Source organism: Cucurbita pepo, chromosome LG03 (assembly GCF_002806865.2).
Source record: "Cucurbita pepo subsp. pepo cultivar mu-cu-16 chromosome LG03, ASM280686v2, whole genome shotgun sequence".
Lineage (NCBI taxonomy): Eukaryota > Viridiplantae > Streptophyta > Magnoliopsida > Cucurbitales > Cucurbitaceae > Cucurbita > Cucurbita pepo.
Window position 1 is genome coordinate 4,763,045 of NC_036640.1, and position 25,300 is coordinate 4,788,344.

General features: G+C 37.3%; 6 protein-coding genes across 6 annotated transcripts; 2 read left to right on the forward strand and 4 right to left on the reverse strand.

Moving 5' to 3' along the window:
• Positions 1 to 5,465: 5,465 nt before the first annotated feature.
• LOC111789970 (potassium transporter 5-like) lies at positions 5,466 to 8,876 on the forward strand. The gene is made up of 9 exons (XM_023670714.1): positions 5,466 to 5,727; positions 5,806 to 6,031; positions 6,218 to 6,466; positions 6,576 to 6,626; positions 6,875 to 7,135; positions 7,223 to 7,390; positions 7,470 to 7,724; positions 7,804 to 8,252; positions 8,334 to 8,876. The coding sequence occupies exons 1-9, from the start codon at positions 5,533 to 5,535 to the stop codon at positions 8,757 to 8,759; spliced, it is 2,280 nt and encodes a 759-aa protein (XP_023526482.1). The 5' UTR covers positions 5,466 to 5,532; the 3' UTR covers positions 8,760 to 8,876.
• A 1,765-nt stretch (positions 8,877 to 10,641) lies between these two features.
• Positions 10,642 to 11,585, reverse strand: LOC111791815 (potassium transporter 21-like). The gene is made up of 2 exons (XM_023673299.1): positions 11,106 to 11,585; positions 10,642 to 11,004 (listed from the first exon to the last, which is right to left on the reverse strand). Exons 1-2 carry the CDS (start codon positions 11,394 to 11,396, stop codon positions 10,816 to 10,818), a joined length of 480 nt encoding a protein of 159 aa, XP_023529067.1. The 5' UTR covers positions 11,397 to 11,585; the 3' UTR covers positions 10,642 to 10,815.
• Positions 11,586 to 12,317: 732 nt separating this feature from the next.
• Positions 12,318 to 15,085, reverse strand: LOC111790009. Its single transcript, XM_023670769.1, has 11 exons — positions 14,817 to 15,085; positions 14,632 to 14,734; positions 14,512 to 14,525; positions 14,091 to 14,309; positions 13,863 to 13,934; positions 13,564 to 13,650; positions 13,431 to 13,469; positions 13,141 to 13,245; positions 12,873 to 13,038; positions 12,678 to 12,787; positions 12,318 to 12,532 (listed from the first exon to the last, which is right to left on the reverse strand). Exons 1-11 carry the CDS (start codon positions 15,006 to 15,008, stop codon positions 12,449 to 12,451), a joined length of 1,191 nt encoding a protein of 396 aa, XP_023526537.1. The 5' UTR covers positions 15,009 to 15,085; the 3' UTR covers positions 12,318 to 12,448.
• Positions 15,086 to 15,499: 414 nt separating this feature from the next.
• LOC111791842 (protein GAMETE EXPRESSED 1) lies at positions 15,500 to 18,856 on the forward strand. The gene is made up of 8 exons (XM_023673339.1): positions 15,500 to 15,625; positions 15,849 to 15,927; positions 16,169 to 16,661; positions 17,043 to 17,630; positions 17,704 to 17,830; positions 18,009 to 18,195; positions 18,285 to 18,432; positions 18,525 to 18,856. The coding sequence occupies exons 1-8, from the start codon at positions 15,500 to 15,502 to the stop codon at positions 18,769 to 18,771; spliced, it is 1,995 nt and encodes a 664-aa protein (XP_023529107.1). The 3' UTR covers positions 18,772 to 18,856.
• Positions 18,857 to 19,391: 535 nt separating this feature from the next.
• LOC111791847 (protein RALF-like 33) lies at positions 19,392 to 19,757 on the reverse strand. The gene has a single exon (XM_023673342.1). It carries the CDS (start codon positions 19,755 to 19,757, stop codon positions 19,392 to 19,394), a length of 366 nt encoding a protein of 121 aa, XP_023529110.1.
• Positions 19,758 to 19,921: 164 nt separating this feature from the next.
• LOC111791457 (protein LOW PSII ACCUMULATION 1, chloroplastic) lies at positions 19,922 to 24,247 on the reverse strand. The gene is made up of 9 exons (XM_023672808.1): positions 23,904 to 24,247; positions 23,389 to 23,492; positions 23,043 to 23,178; positions 22,716 to 22,947; positions 22,466 to 22,623; positions 21,609 to 21,800; positions 21,361 to 21,461; positions 20,547 to 20,643; positions 19,922 to 20,340 (listed from the first exon to the last, which is right to left on the reverse strand). Exons 1-9 carry the CDS (start codon positions 24,126 to 24,128, stop codon positions 20,266 to 20,268), a joined length of 1,320 nt encoding a protein of 439 aa, XP_023528576.1. The 5' UTR covers positions 24,129 to 24,247; the 3' UTR covers positions 19,922 to 20,265.
• Between the last annotated feature and the right edge of the window lie 1,053 nt (positions 24,248 to 25,300).

The following is a 25,300-nucleotide window of genomic DNA, read 5'->3' on the forward strand; positions in this document are numbered from 1 at the left end:
GCACAAGTTTGTGAAGTCCGAACTCTCGGTTCACCAGAGTTGACGGAGATGGCTCTTTATGAAGAGAAGGTTGTCCCGGAAGAAATTGAGAAGGTAAACAACATTTGGTTCCTAGATACGGGAGCTNGAGTTGACGGAGATGGCTCTTTATGAAGAGAAGGTTGTCCCGGAAGAAATTGAGAAGGTAAACAACATTTGGTTCCTAGATACGGGAGCTAGCAATCACATGACTGGTTGTCGAAGTTGGTTCTCAGAATTGAACGAGTCAGTGACCGGCAGGGTGAAGTTTGGAGATGGATCACTTGTAGAGATAAAAGGATGTGGAGATGTGAAGGCTGCGTCTGTGAAAAAAACAGAGAAGATGATCGATGAGGAGAAAATCGATGGCTCTGTGAAGATTGAATCGGAGAAAAAAACAGAGAAGCGAGAAGAGAAGAAGAGCGATGGTGAGAAAATCGTTGGCACTGTGAAGTTTGAATCCGAGGAGAGGAGCGATGGCGTTGTGGCGGAGGTCCAGAATGTGGCATCGGAGGTAGCGAAAGCAAAGGAGATAAAAGAGAAGGAAGTCACCTATGACGGCGAGAAGAATACCGGAGAAACGAAAGCGGAGAAGGAGAAGGAGAAGGAGGCCATTGTTTCCGGCAGTGCAATTGAAGTGGCACAGGTAATTAAACCTGTTGAGGAAAAGCCATTGGCCGGACAAGTAGAACAGGTAATTAAAACTGTCGATGAAAAGCAGTTGCCCATTGAAAGGAAGACAGAGAAGAAGGAAGGCAGAGATAATGGCGGCAGCTTTCATCCTGGGAAGCGGAGTATATTGTGGCGACGTCAGCTGCTTGTCAAGGAATATGGTTAGGACGTTTACTGAAAGAATTGATTTGAAGAATGTAAGAATGTGAAGATCGAAATACAAGATTAAGAGGATGATTTGTTAGTTTATTTAATCTTGTATTAACCGTAATTTATTTGTATTTACTGTTTATATTTCAAATTATGTCGGTTAAGGGTAGTTACTAGCGGTTAAGGGTAGTTACTAGCGGTTAGTGTGGCTATTCTGTCTATATATGTATTCTATAACAAGTTGAATAATGAGTAAGTTGGTTTATTGCCTCTCTTAGTTGTATGAGTGTTTTCTAACAATGACCGCCTCTCTCCAGAACCTCTTGGGCATCCCGACCGTCATCAGTAGTGATCTTGCCGCCCTGACGATGGTCTGATTCTGGCGCTCCACCACCCCGTTCTGCTGGGGGAGTAGGGCGTCATTAGGTGCCGCTGCACGCCTAGCTCGCCGCAATACTTGTCGAATCTCACCGAGGTGAATTCTCTGCCTCGGTCTATGCACAACACTCACATCTTCTTCCCGTATTCGGCTTCCGCGCGCGCTTGAACGCATTTAATCGCATCCGCAGCCTCATTCTTTGCTTGCAGCGGGATCAACCACATGAAGCTGCTTTTTTCATCGACTAGCAGGAGGAAGAGTCTTACGCCTGGGGTCGCCGGCTTGATGGGCTCGCAGAGATCGCCGTGTACGAGTTCCAATCTCTCACCGGCACGGTAGGATGCCTAAGACAAAAAATGGGTGTGCTTCTATTTGCCAACGAGACACCCGTCGCACAGCCTATTCACGCCTTCGATTGCCGGCAAACCGTATATCATCTCCTCCTTGTGTAGTTTCTGTAGAGAAGGAAAGCTCAGGTGCCTGTACCTTGCGTGCCACCTCCAAGTTGCTTCTTCGGTCCTGGCTGAGAGGCTGATTGGTTGTTCTGTCTTGCGGTTTTTTGGGCACTGAACATGCGTGAGGAGCCGTCGTCGATCGTCACAAATCTTGAGCAGTCTATGCTCGATGTAAATGTAGCAGTCGGCCTCATTGAGTTGTGTAAGGACCGAGATGACTCAATGACTCTAAAAAGATGGGTAAATTTTTCTCGAGATAAAACAAAGGAATTTAAAACATTATATTTACATTATATCAAAATAAATTTTATACATGAGTATTTTAAAACAGAACACAATGTTAAAACACAAGTCAAGGGACGACACAAAAAGGGTTGAGGACGACGAGTGAGGTTAGTCTATGGCACATACTCCAGAGTCCACTACCGTCCTCGACTAGCTTCTTATTTCTTGAAAAAATGTGGAGAATAAGGGATGAGTACAAGACTCAGTAAACAGCCTACTTGTAGGTGTTAGTTTATTTAATCTTGTATTACAGATTTAGTATTTGTGGATAAATAGCACGGAAAGTTATTAGCGGTTGTTGCTGGAAAGTTAGTGTAGGTTATTAGCCGTTATTTAGTTTTTTTTTTTTCCTCTACATATGTACCGGGTACAGCAAGTTGAAGAAGTATAATAGATGTTGGTTTCTGCTTGTTGTCTCTGTGTTGTCTCTTTCTTGTATGAGTCTGTCTAACAGTAGGTTCTTAATAGTGCCCCTTGATATGGTAGGATACCCCACTTTTTCTTTTCATTTTCTTTTCTGGATTTGGAATTTCAGATTGCTACTCATGTCTGTCCTCCTTCTTCTTCTCCCATCATTATTATTTATCTCAGAAATCCACTTGATTTCGGTTGCAGGCGATGGTCCCATTTCAAGCGCTAAGCACTTATGGAGTTTCGGTGGATGCTGTTTGTCCAGGGAAGAAGGCTGCTGATATCTGTCGAACCGCCGTTCATGAATCCTTGGATCATCATGTGTGTTTTTCTCCTTGTTCCTTCTCGTAACTCTACCTTAATAGTTTGAACAATTTCTTGTATCTTACTTCTTCTTGCACTTCCTTGGATACCCAATTCATGTTTTGTTTCATTTATTTTGAATTTGGTTAGCACTTTTGCTCCTAACTTTGAGATATTTACTTAGTTCATGAACTTTAGGCGGTTACCCAATTCATGTTTGTTCATTCCCAATGATTCATACTTCTTTGATGTATAAGGGAGGAAATACACTACATACCCAGTCGCGACTGACTGAATGTCGAACTGAGTGGAGCAACATAGTTGAAACCTGATCCACTCGACCGATGCTTCACAAACGGAAACTTGGTTACTGGGGCAGCTTGGCCTAGCCCTCCTCAGTTCATCTCTTAGTTGATGACACTATTGGGTATCTAAGTAGCATTTTGATCAAGTTGATGACACTATTGGGTATCTAAGTAGCATTTTGATCCTGGCTTAACTAGGTGAGTTCATGTTCAACTTATTACAACTTATCCCATACTCACGTCACACTATGTTAAAGAACATTAATGATCCACTTCCTTTTTTTAAAACGAACCAAGTGGGTTTACAACCACGATGAGAATTATTATTATGACTTACCAAATACACCATTGCCAAAGACATTGCCAAAGACATTGATTTTACTGAAACGCCTCCATTGCCTTCTCCTCCAAGCACACTATCGCTTCGATCCCGTCGCCATCTTTGGTATCAATGAATATAATTGAATCCTTCGCAGGCAACTCAGGGACAGTGACCCATATGGGCTTCCCCCATCCAAAATCTACCTCCTAAAATGGAAATCTACACTAGCTGCTACATGAAATCACCGCCACATCCCCTTTATTTCTCACAGAACTCCTTTAAGTTTCTCTTTATGCCTCCCACTATGTCCCATACCTCCTTCTCCCTCTTCTCCCACCTGGTCTCTGATGCTATGCATTGTGAGATTCTGTTGCCTATTAACCTCGGCCATGGTGGCTCCACTCTCTGCCGTAAGTTGATCACAACATGCAGTTGACTTGTCCCACCCATACAGCCTACATTGCACAACAAATTAGCACCAATTAGGAAAAACCCATACTTTCTTCATGTCCATAAATGCGACAACAACAATCATCCATACCAAATACCAATTGTTGGAGCAGAAGCGGAAGCAAAATCGATCGTATTCATACACTCACACATAGAAATTAAACAAAGAAACACAAAGATTTACGTGATTGGTTCGAAGAGAACGAAATTCTCTTACATCCATGAATGATAGTCAATCAGTATAACCAACACTATTACACGGAATAAGGAAAATTACATGTGCCTGAAGAACATAGCAACCACCAGAAAGAGTTTCAAACCCATTGTTGCTTGGATGGGTTACTCCGATGTTACAATCCCCACACTATTTATTTATTTATTTTTTTTTATTATTATTAATTATATTATTTTTTTGTTATTATATTATTACTTATATTATTACAATCCCCACCAGAAAGACTTAATGGTAATTTAGGTCGGAAGAAATATGTAATAAAAAAATACAAATTTGAATAAATATTAAAAAAGGCATAATAATAATGAAAACGCGTTTGGAAGATTGATTTGGTAAATCAGCAACCAATCATTTCCTTTCCGTGACAACCCCACATAGGTCCATCGTTAGTTTTGGTCAAACATGACTATCCACGTGTAAAAAAAAAATCGGATTTGACTTTCTTTTTCGAAAATCAACTGCTTTTGACTTCTGGAGTATTTTTTTTTAATGAAAAATATATGGGTTAAGAAAATATATATGGTAAGTCTGTGTCAATTTTGTCGGTAATAATTATGATTCTTATCTGAAACTTTTAAATTTATATATGTCATTCAGAAAATTTATCTTTTTTTCTTTGTAGAAATAATTTATCGTATGTTAATTTAATTTTTTTTTGTTTAATGTCATGTTAAAAAAATTTAAAAATTTAAAAGTTTAGAGACTAAAATTTTTATTTAATTAGAAAAAAAAAAAAAGATAAATATCAATTTATATATACAAAATGTTAAAAATTTCAATTAAAACTTCAAATTTAATAATTAAATCGATCTAAAAATTAATCATTGCTATTTGTCCATCTAAAAAACACAAAACCATTTTAAAAAATTCCTCAAATATGACAACAGCAATCATCATACAATTATGAAAAATAAACGAAGAAAAAAAAAATGAAAAAGTACTGAAATTTAAAAAACTTCTATTAATTGTTTAATTCTCAAATTTCTCTGTAATTTACATTATTTGTTACAGTAAAAAAGTAATATATATATTCTAAAGTTATGCAGATTTGAAAATAAAATTGTAATGAAAGTTTAATTTATTTAATTACTGTTATTATAGTAACATATTTGTCCTCTTCATATATCATAAATTGATTTTAATTTATACGTTATTATAGAAACATCTCTGTGTTTCCTTCTATATTTTGTTAATTTGTGGTTAAATTGGTTGGTTCTTTTCATAATTTGTTTTTTTTATTTTGTTACTTTGTTTAACAAACCAAAAGAATTGCCCCATCACAAAAAAAATTTAAAATTTAAAATTTGAAGTTTATAATATTTAATTTAAGTATGTGAAAAATAAAATAATAAGTTTAAGTTTAAGAATTAAATTGAACAGAATATATGGGGCTTTTAATGAATGCCGGAGGGGGGAGGGACAGTTTTATTTTTTGTAATCAGCTTCTCTAATTTTTCATATAAATACTCTTCTTCTTAACATAATTATCACACCCGCAATTAATTCACATCTTCCATTTTCTCTCTGCTTTTTAAATTCCTCCACCAATGCCTGACCGGATCTCCGCTCGTGCACAGGAAGTTTCCGCCGTCGTCGCCATAGAACAGGAACAAGTTGCGCCGTCTGGTTCCGATGTTCCGACTCCTCAAGAGACGAAAATGTCGTGGCAGAATCTCCGGCGACACGACTCCTTGTATTTAGAGTCTCGTAAACTCCATGGTCGCGCTCACTCCGAGGACGACGTCGGTCTCTTCTTTTCTCTCCTCTTTTCTTCTTTTTCAGTTCCATATGTTCATAATAATTTAAAATCAAATTGGCAGAAGAAGAAATGGAGTGTCATATTACAACTAGCATTCCAGAGCATCGGAGTAGTGTACGGAGACATCGGAACCTCGCCGCTCTACGTGTACGCCGGCATCTTTCCGGAGGGAATCAAGCACGAGGACGACGTTTTAGGAGCGATGTCTTTGATCTTCTACACCCTAACTCTCATTCCAGTCATCAAATACGTGTTCATCGTCCTCAGAGCCAACGACAACGGCGATGGTAAAATCCTCATTCAATTCTTCTGTGATTCGGAATCGGAATCGGATTTTGGTTTTGGTTTTGATTTTGATTTTGATTTTGATTTTGATTTTGATTTTGATTTCGATTTTGATTTTGATTTTGATTTCGATTTTGATTTTGATTTTGATTTCGATTTTGATTTTGATTTTGATTTTGATTTTCCAGGCGGAACCTTCGCACTGTACTCTCTGATTTGCCGGTACGCGAAAGTAGGGCTGATTCCAAACGCAGAGATGGAGGATGGAGAGGTGTCCAATTACCAATTGAATTTGCCGAATCGGAGACAGAAGAGAGCTTCGAGGATTCAGTCGGCGCTGGAGAACAGCCATTTTGCGAAGGTCTTTCTTCTCTTTGCGACGATGCTCGGAACCGCCATGGTTATCGGCGACGGCGTCCTCACCCCTTGTATCTCAGGTCCCCCTTTCCCCCCCTTTTTTTTTCCCTCTAAATTACAAATTAATTGCAATATTATTTTTAACATTTTATGAATTAAATAGATTAATTTTGAATTGTTTTACTTCAGTTTTATCTGCTGTGGGAGGGATCACGGAGGCAACCCCTGCAATGACAGAAGGTAAATTCACACCCTTTATTTATTTATTTATTTATTTATTTACTGTATCTTTTTCATAAACAAAAAATTAAAAAAGAAAAAAAAATCATTATTTATACCAATTACGAATGATTTTACAACAAATTAGTTTTTTGTTTCTTATTTTCAAAAACTAAATTTGGTATTTCATAATTTTTTTTTTTAATTTTCTATTCATGGGGGCGAAACTATAAACTATTTAAAATCATAAACCAAAAATGATATTGCAGGAAGGATTGTTTGGGCATCAGTAGTCATCTTGGTGTTGCTGTTCATGGCTCAAAGATTAGGAACCGACAAAGTGGGCTACACTTTTGCCCCAATCATCTTCATTTGGTTTGCTTTCATTGCTGCAATCGGTGTTTACAACTTTTTCAAATACGACCCAACTGTGATCAAGGCCTTAAATCCAGCCTACATTATTTATTATTTCCAGAGGAACAAAAAGGATGCTTGGATTTCTCTCGGCGGCGTTGTTCTTTGCATTACAGGTTCTTAAATCTTCTTATATTCTTTACCTTTACCCTTTTTCATGAAGAAGAGACCACACAATCTTTATAACAACACGACGAATACAGGGACGGAAGCATTGTTCGCCGACGTCGGGCATTTCAGCGTCCGATCGATCCAGCTGAGCATGTCCCTAGTGACCTACCCATCTCTAATATGCGCTTATGCAGGCCAATCCTCGTTTCTTCGCAAGCATAGTGATCTAGTTTCACACACATTCTACAAGTCCACTCCTGGTATAAACATTCACAAAGTTCATACGATTTCATCCCAATAATTAACTCAACTATATCATCCTATGCGTATGATTGGCAGGAAGTTTGTATTGGCCAATGTTTGTGGTGGCAGTTTTAGCATCAATCATAGCAAGCCAAGCCATGATCTCAGGAACTTTCTCTATAATTCAGCAGTCACTTTCACTTGGATGCTTCCCAAGAGTTAGAGTGATTCATACTTCTGCTAAGCATGAAGGCCAAGTTTATGTTCCTGAGATCAATTACCTTCTCATGTTGGCTTGTGTTTGTGTTACTTTGGTCTTCAAGAACACTGCAAAGATCGGCAATGCATACGGTAACTTACTCGCTCAAACTAACCCAACTCAACTCAACTCGACAAACACTGACTAAATAAAGAATTTTGCTCTAAACAGGAATAGCAGTGGTGTTTGTGATGACACTCACGTCCTCCTTCCTAGTATTGATAATGGTAATGATATGGAAAACTCACATCTTGTTGGTAATCACTTACGTTGTCATAATTGGGAGCGTGGAATTGGTGTATCTAAGTTCAGTTCTTTACAAGTTCGACCAAGGAGGGTATCTCCCTCTAGCTTTTGCAGCTGTTATGATGGCAATAATGTATGTGTGGAATAGTGTGTTTAGAAAGAAGTACTTTTATGAGCTCAACCACAAAATCTCTCCAGAAAAGTTCAATGAAATGGTGAGTACCACCAGCTTTAGAAGACTTCCTGGCATGGCATTTTTCTACACTGAGCTCGTTCAAGGCATCCCTCCCATCATCAAGCATTACGTCGAGCACGTGCCCGCTTTGCAGTCTGTGCTTGTCTTTGTCACCATTAAATCGCTTCCTGTTAGCAAGGTTCGGAGTTGATATTAGATATAGATATAGATATATGCTATATATGACAATATTTGAGGTTTTATGTATGTTGTTAACTAGGTTCCAGCCGACGAACGTTTCCTCTTCCGAAGAGTAGAGGCAAAGGAGATCGACGTGTTTCGTTGTGTAGTTCGATATGGATACACAGAAGTGCGTGCCGAACATGAACTGTTCGAGAAAATTTTACTCGAAAGATTGGAAAAGTTTGAAAGTGATCGACGGGCATTGTGTAACAGTGATGGGAGAGTTGAAGAAGATGAAGAGGACGTGAATGGATTTGGAGGCGTTGCAGAAGCATGGAAGCAAGGAGTTGTTCATTTCATTGGGGAAACAGAGGTGGTTGCTAAACCGGGTGCTGGGTTTGGAGATAGGATTATGATAAACTATGCATATAGCTTCTTGAAGAGAAATTTGAGGGAAACTGATCAAGTCTTTGAAATTCCTCACAAACGTATGCTCAAAGTTGGAATGACTTATGAACTTTAGACAACTTCATCCTAATTTGATGATTGTTTATAAAGCAAATATATGTATAGAAGATAAAGCTCTTCTATTCTTCAATGTTTTAATTAATGGTTCATAAAATAATCTTTTTTGCCTGAATCCAATGATTATATTTGTCTCTTTCATTACCCGTCTTATTTACTTCACTAAAAGCTAAATGTGTTGCATCTAATAGGGACGTTGGTTGAGAAATTTTTAAATCCAATCCAATTATTTGAATATTGAATGATTTGAACTCTATCAAATCTAAATAAATTTATAAGCAAACTTATAGTCTGATTAAATAGGAATATCTCGCATTAGCTCACGTAAATGAGATCAAAATAAAGGAAAAAAAAAGTTGGGTAGCGAGCACCAGTGGCCGTAATTGAACTTTAATAGTTTGAACAATTTCTTGTCTCTTATTTCTCCTGCACTTCCCTGGATACCCAATTCATGTTTTGTTTTGTTTATTTTGAATTTGGTTAGCACTTTTACTTAGTTCATGAACTTTAGGCTTTAGGCTGTTATAATCCTTTCAAGCTCTTAGTTGCCATGTTGATGCAGTTTATCCCAAGAAAAAGGTTAGTGATAGACGTCCGACTACTGTTCATGATTTTGAAGGTGTTCAAACTTACAGTGAGAAGCCAGTGTTAGACGAACACGACTCTCCACAATGGTATGATATTGTCCACCTTGAGCATAAGCTCTCATGGCTTTGCTTTGGGCTTCCCCAAAAGGCCTCAACACCAATGGAGATAGTATTCCTCACTTATAAACCCATGATCATTCCCTAAATTAGTCGATGTGGGACTTCCATCATCCAACAGCCAGGACATAAGATTTTGAAAGCTTGTATCCATCAAGTTATGATGCCCTTGTACTCCCCGGTAGTCGAGCACCCGAATACTTGGCCCGGATTGCTTGAGTTATTGCAATTGTCATGGATTTATGGAAGCCAGGAAGGCAGTTATTGCAATTGTCATGGGTTCAGCTAATCACAAACAACGATCATAAAAACTTAGGAACCTTTCATAACATACCCTAGCTAAAGCTCATGCTATTTATCAAAATAAACCTCTAACCTAATCTGTCTTTAACATTTAGGAACCATACTGACCTCGGATGGTAAAACAAAGGGCAGAAACAGCTTCGGAAGGGCCAAAAACCTTGGAATCAATATATTATAGTGATACCTTGCTGCTAAGCCTAGTTGCTGAGCCGGCCAACTAAGCCGCCAAGTCGAGCTACGGGAATTGACGGAACCGAGCCGATTTCGTACACGTGCGAGCCGACCCGCACTGTGTACGCGTGCAAAGCTGCCGGAGCTGCTGGGTATGCGTCTGCAGCTCGACCCTATTCCAAAAACCTTTCCTTTCTTACCCGATTCTTCCTCCGAAGAGCAACCCCAAGGTTTCGGAGGAAAGTTTGGAGAGAAAATCGTTTTCCAGGGATGTAAAAAGTTGGACATAGGAATATAAAAATAATTAGAAGAAAATTGCATTATAGGGTTTTAGGACAAGGAAACTCATAGAAATAGAAATGTTCCTATTAGTTAATAAAAGTCCAGCAGAAATACGGGTAGATTACATTTAATTATTTATTTTATTTTTAGGTAATAACTTCCGGGTTGAAAATTGCACATTTGCGGCCATAATCAATGCATAACATAATATCTTGTCATATCTAACTAAAAAATAAAAATAACAATCAACTAAATAAGGCAAAAATGGAAAAATCGTTAAAGTTTGTATGAGCAATTAATTAAAACATTGAAGAACGTTTTAGCTTATCTTTTATACATATAGCTGTCTTTAGAAAGAAACATTGAAATATGATGAAGTTGTCTAAAGTTCATAAGTCATACCCTATGTGAGGAATTTCAAAGACTTGATTAGTTTCCCTCAAATTTCTCCTCAAGAAGCTATATGCATAATTTATCATAATCCTATCTCCAAACCCAACACCCCGTTTAGCAACCACCTCTGTTTCCCCAATGAAATGAACAGCTCCATGCTTCCATGCTTCTGCAACGCCTCCAAATCCATTCTCATACTCTTCATCCTTCATGATCTCTACACAATGTCCGTCGATCACTTTCAAATTCTTCCAATCTTTCGAGTAAAATCTTCTCGAATAGTTCATGTTCGGTGTGTACATCCGTGTATCCATATCGAACTACACAACGAAACACGTTGATCTCCTTCACCTCTACTCGTCGAAAGAGGAAACGTTCGTCGGCTGGAACCTAGTTAACAACATACATACATACATAAAACCCTAAACATTGTCATAACATATATCTCAATATCTATATCTATATCTATATCTATATGTAAAGAAATGAACCTTGCTAACAGGAAGCGATTTAATGGTGACAAAGACGAGCACAGACTGCAAAGCAGGGATGTGCTTGACGTAATGCTTGATGATGGGAGGGATGCCTTGAACGAGCTTAGTGTAGAACAATGTCATGCCAGGAAGTCTTCTAAAGTTGGTGGTACTCACCATTTGATTGAAATTTTCTGAAGAGATTTTGTGGACGAGCTCATACAAGTACTTCTTTCTAAACACACTATTCCACACATACATTATTGTCATCAAAACAAGCTCCAAAAGTCGGAGGGAGATACCCTCCATGGTCGAACTTGTAAAGAACTAAACTCAGATACACCAATTCCACGCTCCCAATTATGACAACGTAAATGATTACCAACAGGATGTGGGTTTTCAACCCTACCGAAATGTTAATCCAACTCAACCCAACCCTTATAGTTTGGGTTGGGTTGGTCCAAGTTGTCATGTAGAATGTACACCGGTAGAAATTACCTTATGTCATTGTAGGGATGGCCTCCGTGATCCCTCCCACCGCAGATAAAACTGAAGTAAAAAAATAAAAAATTAATCTATTTAACCACAAATTAACAAAAAAAAAAAATAATAATAATAAAAATAAAAAATAAAAAAATAATAGGAGGAAACACAGATATGTAAATTAATAAATTAAAATCAATTTATGATATATGAAGAGGATAAATATGTTACTATAATAAGAGTAATTAAATAAAAGTAAACTAAACTTTCATTACAATTTTGGTTTTTTTAAAACCGTGCATAACTTTAGAATATGTAAATTACTTTTTTTAATATAAGAAATAATGTAAATATGAGATACAGAATCAAACCATTAATAGAAATTTAACAACCTTAATACCATTTTAAATGTGTTAAATCAACCTCTCATTTTCTTAATTTCTATTTTTCTTTTCACATGGACCCAAACTTATTAATAAATAAATCTTCAAATTGCATTTTCATTATTATTATTGTAAATTGGTATTAGAAAATTCTTTTTTTTTTTCTTTTTTTTTTTTCTTTTTTTTTTTCTTTTTTGCATTCCTATAGACTATAATGACCAACATCATTTCCTTAATTGTATTTTTCCTACGTAACTTACCATTTTAAACTTAAAAATTCTTTTAGTGTTCCAGTATCATTTTTTAGTAATTGTTGACTAAAATAATATTACTAACATCAAATTAATATATATATAAATAAGGATTATGGAAGAAAAATACAGTATTCTTCAACTTTTCATTATATAAAAAAAAAGGGTTACATCCAAAAATATTATGCTAAATATGAGATAGAAATGGAAGGTGAAAATTAAGAAATGAAAAGAGAGGGTAAAATCATTCACACGCTATGATGGTGGGCTCCAATGCAGACGAACTCTCCCTCCCACACATTTCTGAACTAATGCGTCTAACTCCCTCCTGCATCCACATTTCTTCCTTTATTTATTTATTATTTTATTTTTCTAATTTTCATAAAATATATATATAATATACTAAATTAGATTTTTTTTAATTACAATTTTTAAGAAAGTAATTAATAATAAACAATAAAGAAAAAAAATACCTTAGCCAAGTTCCTAAAATAGGTGGTAGTGTAATTGGGCATAGAGAACAAAATGTGTATGACGTCTGCCAATACCAACTGCGGCTGTGACATTGCTCCATCCAACCAATCTAATCATTAAACCATAAATTATTTATATATAAATTCAAAAATTTAAACATTATTTAACCTACAAACCAAAGATTTTGGAGTTACCGAGAGTCGTGGAGTCGAGAAATCGTTTATCGAATCGCCAAATGCTCTGAGTAGAAAGAAACGAGAGGCAAGATTGGTCTTGAATGTTGATCAATTCGAGAAACGTGGACATGTTGTACACTGTTGGGTCTAATGTAAACGTTTCATCGATGATCACCTCTACCGTCTATCTAGAAAAATAACACAATACCAAAAATAACATTAAGAGATTTAATAACTTCTTCCTATTTTTATTTTTATTTTAATCCAGCTCATAAACAATACTTACGCATAGAATGCCATGAAAGGCATCTAAGTCGTCAGGATTTGAGACGTTGTACGTGATTTTGTTGATAGAGTCATCCACATTCTCTCCTCCCGCATCTTCTATGTACTTTTCCAATCCCATCACCGTGTGTAAGTTTACTTCTCAACTTTACATATCATAGGTTAAACTTATTTTTGTCTTTTATAATTTAGGCCCTCGTGATTTCACATTTTTCAGTTCAGTCTCTTGTTGACAATATAAGCTTATCATGAACCAAATATAAGGGACTAAACGGAAACAATTAAAGTTACCTTAAGCTTGTAAGCATCCTTTGTGAAAGACCACGTGCCCTGTTGAAAATTTTAAATTAAAAACAAAAAAATAATATAATTAATAATAATAATAATAAATAAATAAATAAATAAATAGTGTGGGGATTGTAACATCGGAGTAACCCATCCAAGCAACAATGGGTTTGAAACTCTTTCTGGTGGTTGCTATGTTCTTCAGGCACATGTAATTTTCCTTCATCTGTAAATATTTATATTTACCCAAAAATTAAAAAGTTAATTTTTCATAAGGTAAAAAAAATTAAATTTTATGTCAAGTTGTATCATTTCAGAACTTTGGGTAAGTTTTTATTTGAAAATTCATTGTATTATTTAAAAAAGTATAATATTATTTTAATCTTTTGGAAGTTAAAATGTCAATCCATTTTAACCCATAGTAAAAAATTGACTTACCGCAGAGTAAATTTGAGTGGCTCTTGCTTCAAGGTTTGCAAAAACTCCCAAGAACTTTATCCACTCTGCTCTCTAAAAGTACCAACCAATAGAAAATGGTAAAAATAAAAAAAAAAATAAAAAAATCAAAAGTTAAACTACTTTTTATTCCGATGATTTTAAAATTGTATAAAATAAAATTAATTAGAAGAAAAAAAAAAAAGAAAAGAAATAAAAAAATGGTTTTACTTGCAAAGGCGTATCCTCGGAGGAAGGAAGAAAGGTGGCGAAATTGCAGGACTGTGGTTGGTCCACGTCAGCAATAAAGTGAGCTGCAAACTGTGCCAGCTGTTGGGTTTCCGTTTTATTTATAATCTGAATTTCCCCTTTTTCATATTGCTTCAATACGCACTCTGACGTCACCCTCTCCGACGTTATGGCCTTCAAGTTACCCACTAACCCTAGAAGCTGTCGTTAAATACATTTTTTAACTCGAAACAATTTTTATTAAATAATTTTCAACTTAATATATCCAAATAAAAAAAGGGTATATTTTAAAATTAATAATAAAATTTAATCTCACAAATTGATGGTAAAAGTAAAAAAAAAAAAAGGTAAAAAAGGTAAAAAAGGTAAAAAAGGTAAAAAAGGGATGGATGAAAATACATACCTCGAAGAAGGAAACTGGGAGGAAGACATGAAGAGAAGAAGAAATTAAGGGAAAGTTAGATTTAAGTGTAGACATTGGATTTGGGAGATGGATAAGAAAAGAAAAGAAAAGGGTAGTTACCTGGGAAGAGATGGGTATCAATGGAGTAATTATTCAAAGGAATGACGTAAGATTTGATCCTTGAAGTGCAGTACTTTGTTCTTCCAGCCATCTTAGAATTATTCTGCATTTTTTTTTTTTTTTTTTTTAAATTCATTAGAAAATAGAGAATGTAAAGGAAGAAGAAGAAGAAGAAGAAGAAGAACCTGAATGAGAAGGTAGCTGTTGCCATCAATGGCGTTCTTAATAACTTTAAACGACTGTCCATAATAAATCCTGAAGTTCACCGCATCTTCCACCTTGGAAACATTCCCCACCTTCACCGCCGCGGCGCCGCCATCAACCGGAAACCAGACGGCTAAGAGGACCACCACCACCACCACCACCAATGCCTTCATTGCAGAGAAGCCCTAGAAAACAGAGAGAGAGAGAGAGAGAGAGAGAGAGATAGAGACAGGGGAAAGTGGTGTGGAGACAGTAAGTGAACCCGTGAGTGAAAAACAAAAAGAGTGGGTTTTCAAATTTGTTATTATTAAATTATTTCATTTTGTCTCGTAGCTTTCCATCATTTTTACCTTTTCCTTTGCCTTTCTGTGATAGCTGTGATGGTGGCGCTGAGTGCACTCCACGAGCCTGCTCCTCTTTTTCTACCCACTCCCTCACTCACACCCATCTTTTTCACTTTAATTTAATCAATCCAACTGTATTGTAGTGTCTATTTTGAATCCTAAGCTGTCGTGGTTTCATTGGAGAGAGTATTATTTGTTTATAAATCCATGATCATGCCTTAAATTAGCAGATATCGGACTTTCATCATCCAACACGCTTCTCTTCTATGCATGTGACCATACGACATAATAATATTTAACTAAATCTAAATATGCAAATCATGAATGAACCAAAATCCAGACCTCAGGCTCAGATTCTGAACCAAAATCCGAACTGGAGCCTCGGTAGACACTTATCCGAAGCTAGGCAGGCTCGGGAATCCAGGCCTGCTTGCATTCACAGTCCAGTGACACCCTTCAACCACTTGCTTCCGGCCCATACCCAATAACGTCGGCCCAAATCCAATAAAGAAAAAAAATTATGATATAAAATAAAATAGGATAAAAAGAAAAAAAAGGAAACAAATTGTTGTAAGAAACTAACGGACAAAGGTTCGCGCCTCTTTCCAAAACGCGCCGTTTTGATTCCTTTCCTTTCTTATTCATAACTGCCCGCCTATAAATATAAAGTCCTTTCAAAATCTCCGCCGTCGTATTCCTCAAAACAACACAACAAAAACTTTCCGACTCATCAACCGGAACAATTCAGGTTCTCTTTCTTACAACTTCTCAATTCGATTCACATATGATCGTTGAATATTATATGAATTACTCAAATTTTTGTGATTGTGCTGTTTGATCACGTTTTTCGTCAAGTTATCTTACTCTGTATATCGATTTACGACTTTTTGGGGCTTGTTGATTATTTCTCTGATGCAGTGTAACTTAATTCCATGGGATTAGGAAATTGATGTGGTTTTTGTTTGGATTTTGTTGTTTGATTTTGGTAGAAGACGAAGACGAGACGGTAGGTTTTTCGATGGAGCATATTCTGTTTTTGGTGATTTTGTTATTTGCGTTGCCGAATTGCGAATCGTGGAACTGGTTCTCGTCTTCTTCATCTTCGGGCTCTTCTATGGGGTCTTTTAAGAGTGTTGAGGGTGGAAGTGTTTCGGAATTTTCAATTGAGGGTTTTGATGATCAAAAGGGGGTGAGGCGAATTGAGAATGCTAAGAACAAGTTGAGTACGTCTAATTCTTGTTGGGAAGGTGCTTATAGGCATCTCTTTGCGGGCTGCTCTGAGATTTTTGCTGCAGATGAGAAACGGTCTAGATTTGCTTGGCATCTTAGCGATTGCTTTCAGAAGGACTCTGGTAGGCCTCCTTTTCCTTCTTGTGATGCGGAATCCCCCATGGCCAAATGCCTCAAATACTTGAATGAACATGAGCATAGGATCTATCTTGAGTTCTACCTTGAAACTAACTCCATTTGTCATCAACTACAGTGAGTATCCTACCTGATCATTTAGATTATAAATCGTAATTGTTTCAATTTAGTTTTGAATTGTTACAAAATTTTCAATCTGGTCTTTATAATTTCAATGTAGTTTTAATTTAGTCTTCATAGTTCTAAAATTTTCAATTTGATCCAAGACTTGAATTGGTTGAACTTCATAAAACATCCACAAACTACAGAGATTATAATGAAAATTTAGGAACTAAATTGAAATTGCACATGAACCACAAGGTCTGAATTGATACAAGCTGAAATTTAAATAGGTTCAAACGATAGGGCATTTGGTCCAATTTTGTTTTTCCATTTAATTTTGTTTACCATCCTTGTGATGTTAGTATTTTATCCAATTGATTTTGGTCTTGTTTCCAGGGCTCATGCTTTCAAGCATGACACAGAGAGGCTAGTGAATGAACTGAAGAGATCTTCCGAAGCTGCAGAAGGCAAGTTAGAATCCATCGAAGAAAAATCGGAATCTCTGCTGCAAAATTCATATCAAATTTATGATTCCTTGAACTCTACTGGTGTTCAAATACAAAAAATGGTTCAAACATCAAGAAAACTAGAAGATCACATGGGCACTGTATTAGAGCACTCTGAAGCAGTTTACGAACAATCCAAGAAGATCGAAACATCACAGTTGGAACTCCAAGAAGGTCAGTTAAAACTGAGAAGAAGTTTGGAGGAAGGGATGGAAATGCTTCAGGATTCCTACAGCAACCTTGGCCGAGAGATGGACGGTTTACGAGAAGAAGCGATCGAAATCGAAAAGGAGATAGCCAAAGTGGGAGATTCAATGTCTTTGAAGATGAAGTACCTGCAGAGCACGGCTGATGATATTGGGAATATGGCAGGGCTTTCATTGGACAAACAACAAGAACTTCTAGATGCTCAATCCACAGCACTCAATGGTCTTCATTCTTTAAGCAAAGTTCAATCAGAAGCGCTAGAGGATAGCAGGTATATAAAATTATGATTCCAAACAAAGCCAGAACCTAATTAAAATTTCTCTAACTTGCATTTTGACTTGCAGGAGTAAGCTGCAACAATTGGCTGAATATGGCCGCAAACAACAGGATGAGTTTCTTCAGCGACAAGGACAACTCCAACAACTTCATGATCGTTTGATGGACAATTCAAATTCAATCTTGGAAGCTCAGGTAAGCTTTTTCTTTAAGCCAAATGCTTTGGTCTGTTAAATGTTAATGAAAAGATTAAATTTAGGGTAACCCATCACTCATCAGCTCAAGCTCTTGGGTTTATTGGTGATGTTTGAATCTTCATGAGTTATGTTACAAAGTCTGAATCTGTTTCTTACTTTTCTTGCCCTGTTGACAGCAATCATTTGAATCAAAGCAAGCAAATATGTTCATTGCTTTAGAGAAGCTTTTCACCTTGCACAATGCAATGTTGCTCGAATCTCGACTAATCAAAGTTTTCCTCATTTACTTCATTTTAATCTTCATCGTCTACATGTTCAGTAGCACCAAGCAAACTTACACCGTTAGGCCCTGGCTATATATCGGTAACACAAATTTCTATTCAACAAATCCTCTCTTTGTTAGCAAAAATCTGATAGACCACTGATCAAATCCAAATTCTCATGATTTCCAGAGCTGTGTGTTGCATTCTTAATCGAAGTAGGCATACTACGGTTTGAGATGTTCAACATGGAGCAGAAAACATGGATCATAAACTCGGTGCGGACAGTGTTCTTGCTTGCTGCTTCTCTTCAGCTTCTACATGCCATTTGCACATACAGGTAAAACCATCACAGAACTTAAACCAAATGAAACCTTAGCCATAAATGAAAAACCAATACACCTCATAACGTTTCGCATTTGGAAATTGCAGAGACTATGATGTTTTAAACCATCACATGCTATTAATGTTAATGGAAAGGATCAACGGAATGCAGACACAAAATAAGATATGTTGGGAAAGTGATAGTGAGGTGAATTGGTCATCATGGATTGACACAGAGTTATCTGAAGATGCTGATGATCCTGATTTTGTTCTTCCAGAAGAAGTGGGAGAGAATTCAATCACCAGTGCTTTAACAACGAGAAGGTACAATCTTCGCCATCGACCCCTTCGTTAGTAATTTATCTTTCGTAAATGCTGGCTGTACCTAAATATTTAACGCTTTACTTTGTAATTTAAAGTGATAGTCTAGGAAGGTTATGTTATATGTACCATTCTTTTTTTTTTTTTTTTTTTTTTTTGTGCACAGTACATTGAGAAAAGTTGCCGATTGTAACCGAGTTCCATCTATATAATACCGAATGATGTGTATTTAGTTATTATCTAATAAGTCTCTAGTTTGTCTAATGAATTGCTATTTACTTTATATACTACTCATATGTGCCTCGTGAATGTTCAACCACGGTCGACCATAGTAGGTGACCACCACCGCACCATCGGCGACCACCAACCTCATCCCATAACGGTGGCTAACCCGTGGTTAGCTAGTCATAATATTTTAAATACAAATTTGAACTTTAATACTCATAATGTTTGTTAAATCTTTTAATTTTTTTTTTTTTCTTGAGAATTTGTTGTATTTGTAAAGCTTAATGTATGGAAAGATAAAAGATAAGTTTCTTAATAACACCACGTAATAAACCCAAACACAGCAACTGCCTTTTTCAAATTTATTCTATGTTACAAAGACAAGAACAAGAAGGAACACACAAACGCAAAGAAGAAGATGAATTTTGCTTAGCTTCTGCAACGAGTAATGACAGTACAACCCCGCTGATACGGGTTAGCTTCAGCCCCGGGCTGGCAATTGTAGTAGGACGAACCTCGTCGAGAGCATGGAATGTTGTTCGCCTTCAACGACTTGTAACTTATGTAACTTGAAGTCGCTAAGATACGACGATTGATCTCAGAATCCATTTCAAACTCAACATTCATCATGCATTCACTTAACGAACGTCCATGGCATCGAGCTTCAGTCGAGAGCCAGCTAAGACTATGGTCACCACTCATAGCCATGACCATTAAAGAGGACGAATAGACAAAGAAGGCTATGGTGAAAATGAGCATAGAGAAGAAGGCAGGTGGAGAAGAAGAGTTGCCCATGGTTGAATTCTAAGTATGCCAAGGGAAAGAGCTTGTTCTCATTTAAAGTGTTTGGGTTTCAAGGAAATGCCTTTGGTTTTTTCATTTTATTTACACATATGCCACAAGTTTTCTTTTTGGAGGGGTCTTTTTAGTTCTCATTTCCTTCGTAGAACTTTCGAAAATTCAAAAAGCATTCCAATTTATCTGAAGACCCTTTTCACAACCTACCAAGAAAGTGATAAAAATGATATTAAAAGATAGTGTGGTTGTTCAAGAAAGCTAAGTTCAAGAAACAGAGAGTCCACCAACTGGTTTCTTTTAACTCAGAATCTATTGCCCCAATGACCCATCTGATCATATCAATTCAATCACCCATCCTCCAAACACAGTTATAGCAAACACAATTAGCTAAGAATGTATAACTAGACCTTTTACTCTTCTGGGTGTTCGTGTGGAAGTCGAACGAGTAGCGAAAGCGATGCCATCGATAGTTTCCACGAGCATTTGCATATCGTTTCTGTTTATCTCATCTTTCTAGCTTGCTTAGAAGAGCGTCCATTGGTGGTAACTCTTCAATAATTTTTTGCCAGTCAGGCATTCCCTGCAAATCATCACCAAAAATGAGGAAAAAGTCTGCATGATCCTCAAAGGACTTTTGCACATGGAATATATAAGCATGGAACAGAGCCACTACGAAGAAGTTACGGGAGTTATAAATAAAATAGTTGACTGATAACATGGTTTAGATCTATACTAAGATGTGTTTCCATTAGAATGAAGAAGATGAATTTCATGATATGAACATACTCTCCCTGATCTTCGAACTCGACCATCCAATCGCAATATTATGTAGACATCCTCACCAGGAGTAACCCCTTCAGATTTCTGCTGGTCTCTTATCCAACTAATTCAACAAACAAAAATAAGTCATGATACAACTTTGGAGTATCTAATCAATGAATTCGTATTATCCAATAGGGAATCTTTTGTACTTCATTTCGATACATCAATGAATGGTTTATGTTTCCAATAAAAACAAAATATACAACTTTGTAAGATAAAAAAGATGTGTCTGCAAAGATATTGTGAGATTCCACATCGGTTGGGGAGGAGAACGAAACATTCTTTATAAGGGTGTGGAAACCTCTCCCTAGCAGAAGCGTTTTAAAAACCTTAAGGGAAAGCCCAAAGTGGTCAATATCTGCTAGCGGTGGGCTTGGGCTGTTACAAATGGTATCAGAGCCAGACATTGGGCGATGTACCAACAAGGAGGCTGAGCTCAGAAGGAGGGTGGACACGAGGCAGTGTGCCAGCAAGGACGCTGGGCTCCGAAGGGGATGGATTGGGGGGTCCCACATTGATTGGAAAAGAGAATGAATGTCAGCGAGGACGTAGGGCCCCGAAGGGGTGTAGATTGTGAGATCCCACATCGATTAGGGAGAAGAACGAAGCATTCATTACAAGGGTGTGGAAACCTCTACCTAGCGGACGCATTTTGAAAACCTTAAGAAGAGCCCAAAGAGGACAATATCTGCTAGTGGTGGGCTTGGGTTGTTACAGATAAGCTGAGAAGTAAATTAGATGACGGGAAGCAGGCATGCGTAGACAGGTATACACTTACCTTTCCCATTCTGCAGGTGATATAACATCAGCCCTGAATCGAATTTCAGCTTTCAACTTCGATTTGGCAGTTATAGACTGAGCTCGTTTCTCAAAATCTTCCTACAATAGTTCCATGAGAACGAGAACCTATTGATTACTTACGAATTTTCTAGTTCGAACATGAACAAACAACAGCATAGTTCAAAAGGATAAAGGATATCCTTAAACAAATGTAGGACATGATAGAAATGGATTGATCTTACTTACCCCAATAGATGGCAGAGCAGCAGAACCAGCAGGGGCTGGAGCACCAAACCCTTTCTTTTCCATTCGGGGCTCCCGACCTTCGCGCCATATGACAGGAACTAAGAGAACACCTCGTCTAAGGAGCTCAGTTCTGAACCTCTCCGCCTTTTGGATGGCTGAAGAAACTGTCTCCTTTTTCCCAGCTAAAATGACCTTCCTTGCAAGGTAAATTGATTTAAGGGATGCAGAATGTACGTAACTAGGAATATTAGAAGCAATAGAGCACAACTAGGAATATTAGCAAAGGAATTCCGGAAGATTTTATAAATTGAACAGATATCAACTGTAACAGCTCAAGCTCACCGCTAGCAGATATGGTCCTTTTTGGATTTTCCTTTTTAGGCTTCCCCTCAAGGTTTTTAAAACGCGTCTACTAGGGAGAGGTTTCCACACCCTTATAAAGAATGTTTGTTCTCCTCTCCAACCGATGTGGGATCTCACAATCTACCCCCCTTCGGGGCCTAGTGTTCTCGCTAACACTCATTCCCTTCACAATCGATGTGGATCTCACAATCCACCCCCCTTCGGGGCCCAGTGTTCTCGCTGACACTCATTCCCTTCACAATCGATGTGGGACCCTCCAATCCACCCCCTTCGGGGCCCAGCGTTCTTGCTGGCACACCGCCTCGTGTCTACCCCCTTCAGGCCTCGCAATCCTCACTGGCACACCACCCGGTATCTGCCTCTGTTACCCAATGAGTTAGGGTCATGAAGGCAAAATGGGCAAATGAAGTGAGTGATCAACCCTAGAACATGAATGTTGGACTTACCATTCATTGATGGAATCATTAAGGGGTAAGATGAATAATCATACTCACCGGTCTTACAGTATCTCGTAGCTGAACAAGTTCAACAACTCGATTGGTGGAAAGACGCAGAGGCAACCTTGATAACGTTTCATTTCTTGATATTTGTGCAAGCTGTTCCTCTTCTTTCTTGTTGTCCCATAAAAATAACGCCACAAAAACGACAATACCTGTTAAATGCTGATTGGAAAGTTAGTATTTCAGCTACCTCACCATAGTGAACATGTAACTTTTCATTAATATATTCCTGAACTGAATGTACCTCCAACATTAACAGCTAAATTTCCAACAGTTTCCCAAACATCAGGAGCTTCATTACCACCTTGAATAGCCCGAAACAACCTCGGTAGATTAAACAACAGCGAAATTCCAGCAGCTGCAGACAGTGCCACATAAAAGAACCTCCGAACCCCTCGAAAAGGTGCTTGGACTTCACTAATGAGTTTAAGATCTCTTCGAAATCCATATCCTATATCTTCTCCACCCATCCTAGCCTGGAAACCATATTATTCAGAAATATAATTGAATGAGTAACTGTGAATACGTTGAAGATGGAAAAAGGAAGAGAGAGAGACGTTTAGCGACGAACCTCTTCTTGCAATTCCTTGAATTCAGGAAGAGCTCTGAATGAGGCCAAGTCAGGATCATTCAAAATTGTGCCAAATTTCAGGTCATATTCTCTTAATGCAACACGCAGACAGTCAGCAGCTTTCTTTCCTTCCCCACTACCTCAAAATATTCAGAGACACAATTCATCATCTTTGCTGAATGAGAATTCTAGTTTTTCAAAACCATTCTAGAGTATAAAAGTACACGCATTCAACACTCCCCTAAACTATGTCCATTATGTAATATTCTTCAATGAACCTGGATTAATGCAGTGACGAGCAATAAGCTGTGTTAATGAGTAAAAAAATAGAGACCTTTAAGCATACCGATAGGCATGACAACATGCTTTGTTGTACAAAGCAGCTTGGGCCTCCAAGGGGTTGGGATTCATATCCAGTGCTGCTTCAAACTGGACTAAAGCTTCTTTGACCTGAAACATTCATTGTTTTGTGAAATGTACACAAAGAGACACACACTTCTTATAAACTAATTGAGGAACAGAACTGGAATATCCAAAGCCAATGAAGAAGAAGCTAGAGTTTTGCAGAAATTTGGCTGAGTTCTTCATTGGCATAGAAAGTCAAGGTAGCCATTACACATATTATACCAAAGTCCATCAAAAATCCAAAAGAAGTTGCAGTGGTTTCTCACAGAAAACTCTGTAATTATGTACCAAAAGAGACCATTCAAGAACAAGCCCAGAAGAATAAACTAAAAAAATCCAAATTAGGGAACAAGTGTGAAGGAATTAAAGAATACCCAATTGGCAGAAAGCAAGAAAGTAGAGCATAAAGGAAGTGGTAAGAGAAGGGAATGAAATAGAAAGGAAAAGAACTCACACCCGTCCTTTAGAGAAGAGCTGGAGGCCGAGATTGACAGAGGACTCCGCAGATTCGATGTTAGCTTCTGGGGATTGAGAAGTAGAAGAGCAACAGAGAATAGAGACATGGAAAGGCCTCTGAGAATTGGAAGTGGGTAGGCGCTGCCTGAGAATGGTTGCTGATTTGGGATTAGATAGGGTGAGCAGCTGGTGGAACACAGGAAGAGTAGCCATACCCAAAGCCATGGAAACTTCAGCTCGCGAGCTGGGAACCTCACATCGCCCCCAAATCAATATATTCAATAATATCCAAATAACGGATGAAGCGACGAATCTGTCAAAAGGATGAATCAACCGCGCGAATATGACCCACTTCATTTTCCACGTATATATATACTTCAGTTTAATTTATTTTATTTTTTTTAAATCTTAAAATTAATCAAATAATATTTGTTTATGCATGAAAATTATTGTTATTATTATTAGTATTTGTTTAATGTAGATAAAAAATTAAATATGAGATATATTGATAGCATAATAACTAAATTTAAAATTTATTAAATTTAAGAACTAAAATTAGAAAATGGAAGGATTTTATCCGATTAAAATCTTAAACTAATAATTATTAATTTAGACTATAGTCAATATTCTAAAGCTATTTTAGTTTATTTCTATTTAAAACTAGCTCAAATCACCTAAATAAAATTAATATGTAATTATTTCTAAAGAAGCAAAAAAAAAGACGAACATATGAAAATTTCTCATAATTATTACACTAGCACATGTAAAGAAGTGAAAGTTTTGCATTAATGTTTTAAAAACAAAATTCTAATGGAAGATCTAAAATTAATTTAGAATTGATGAAGGTGGCTCGTGAGAAGATTGTTCTCCCATGCCAAAACACAAAGCATCTAGATCAGTGAGTGTTTGAACAATATTAGGAGACAATTTGTAAGCTTAAGGAACAAACAAACAAGCTACCTAATACTTAATATTCAAAAAGGATCACCCCCCTCCTCCTCCTCCTCCTTGCACTGATGAAAACAATACAATAGATATCTAACTACTTCCCCGCTCCCATATTACTCAAAACAATCTTTTTCAACTCTCTAATACTAAAAAACTCAATCTATCGCTACATTGTCATACTATAGAGAGATCTTCACACCCTTGCAAACAATGCTTCATTCCCTTTGATGTGAGATCTCAAAATCCACCTCTCTTGGAGGTCCAACGTTGTCGCTGGCATACTGTCAGTGTCTGGCTGTGATACCATTTGTTATAAACCAAGTCCACCGCTAACAGATATTGTCCGCTTTGGCCGGTCACGAATTGTCGTCAGCCTCATAGTTTTTAAAACGTGTATGTTAGGGAGAGGTTTTCACACTCTTATATGCAATACTTCGTTTCCCTCTCCA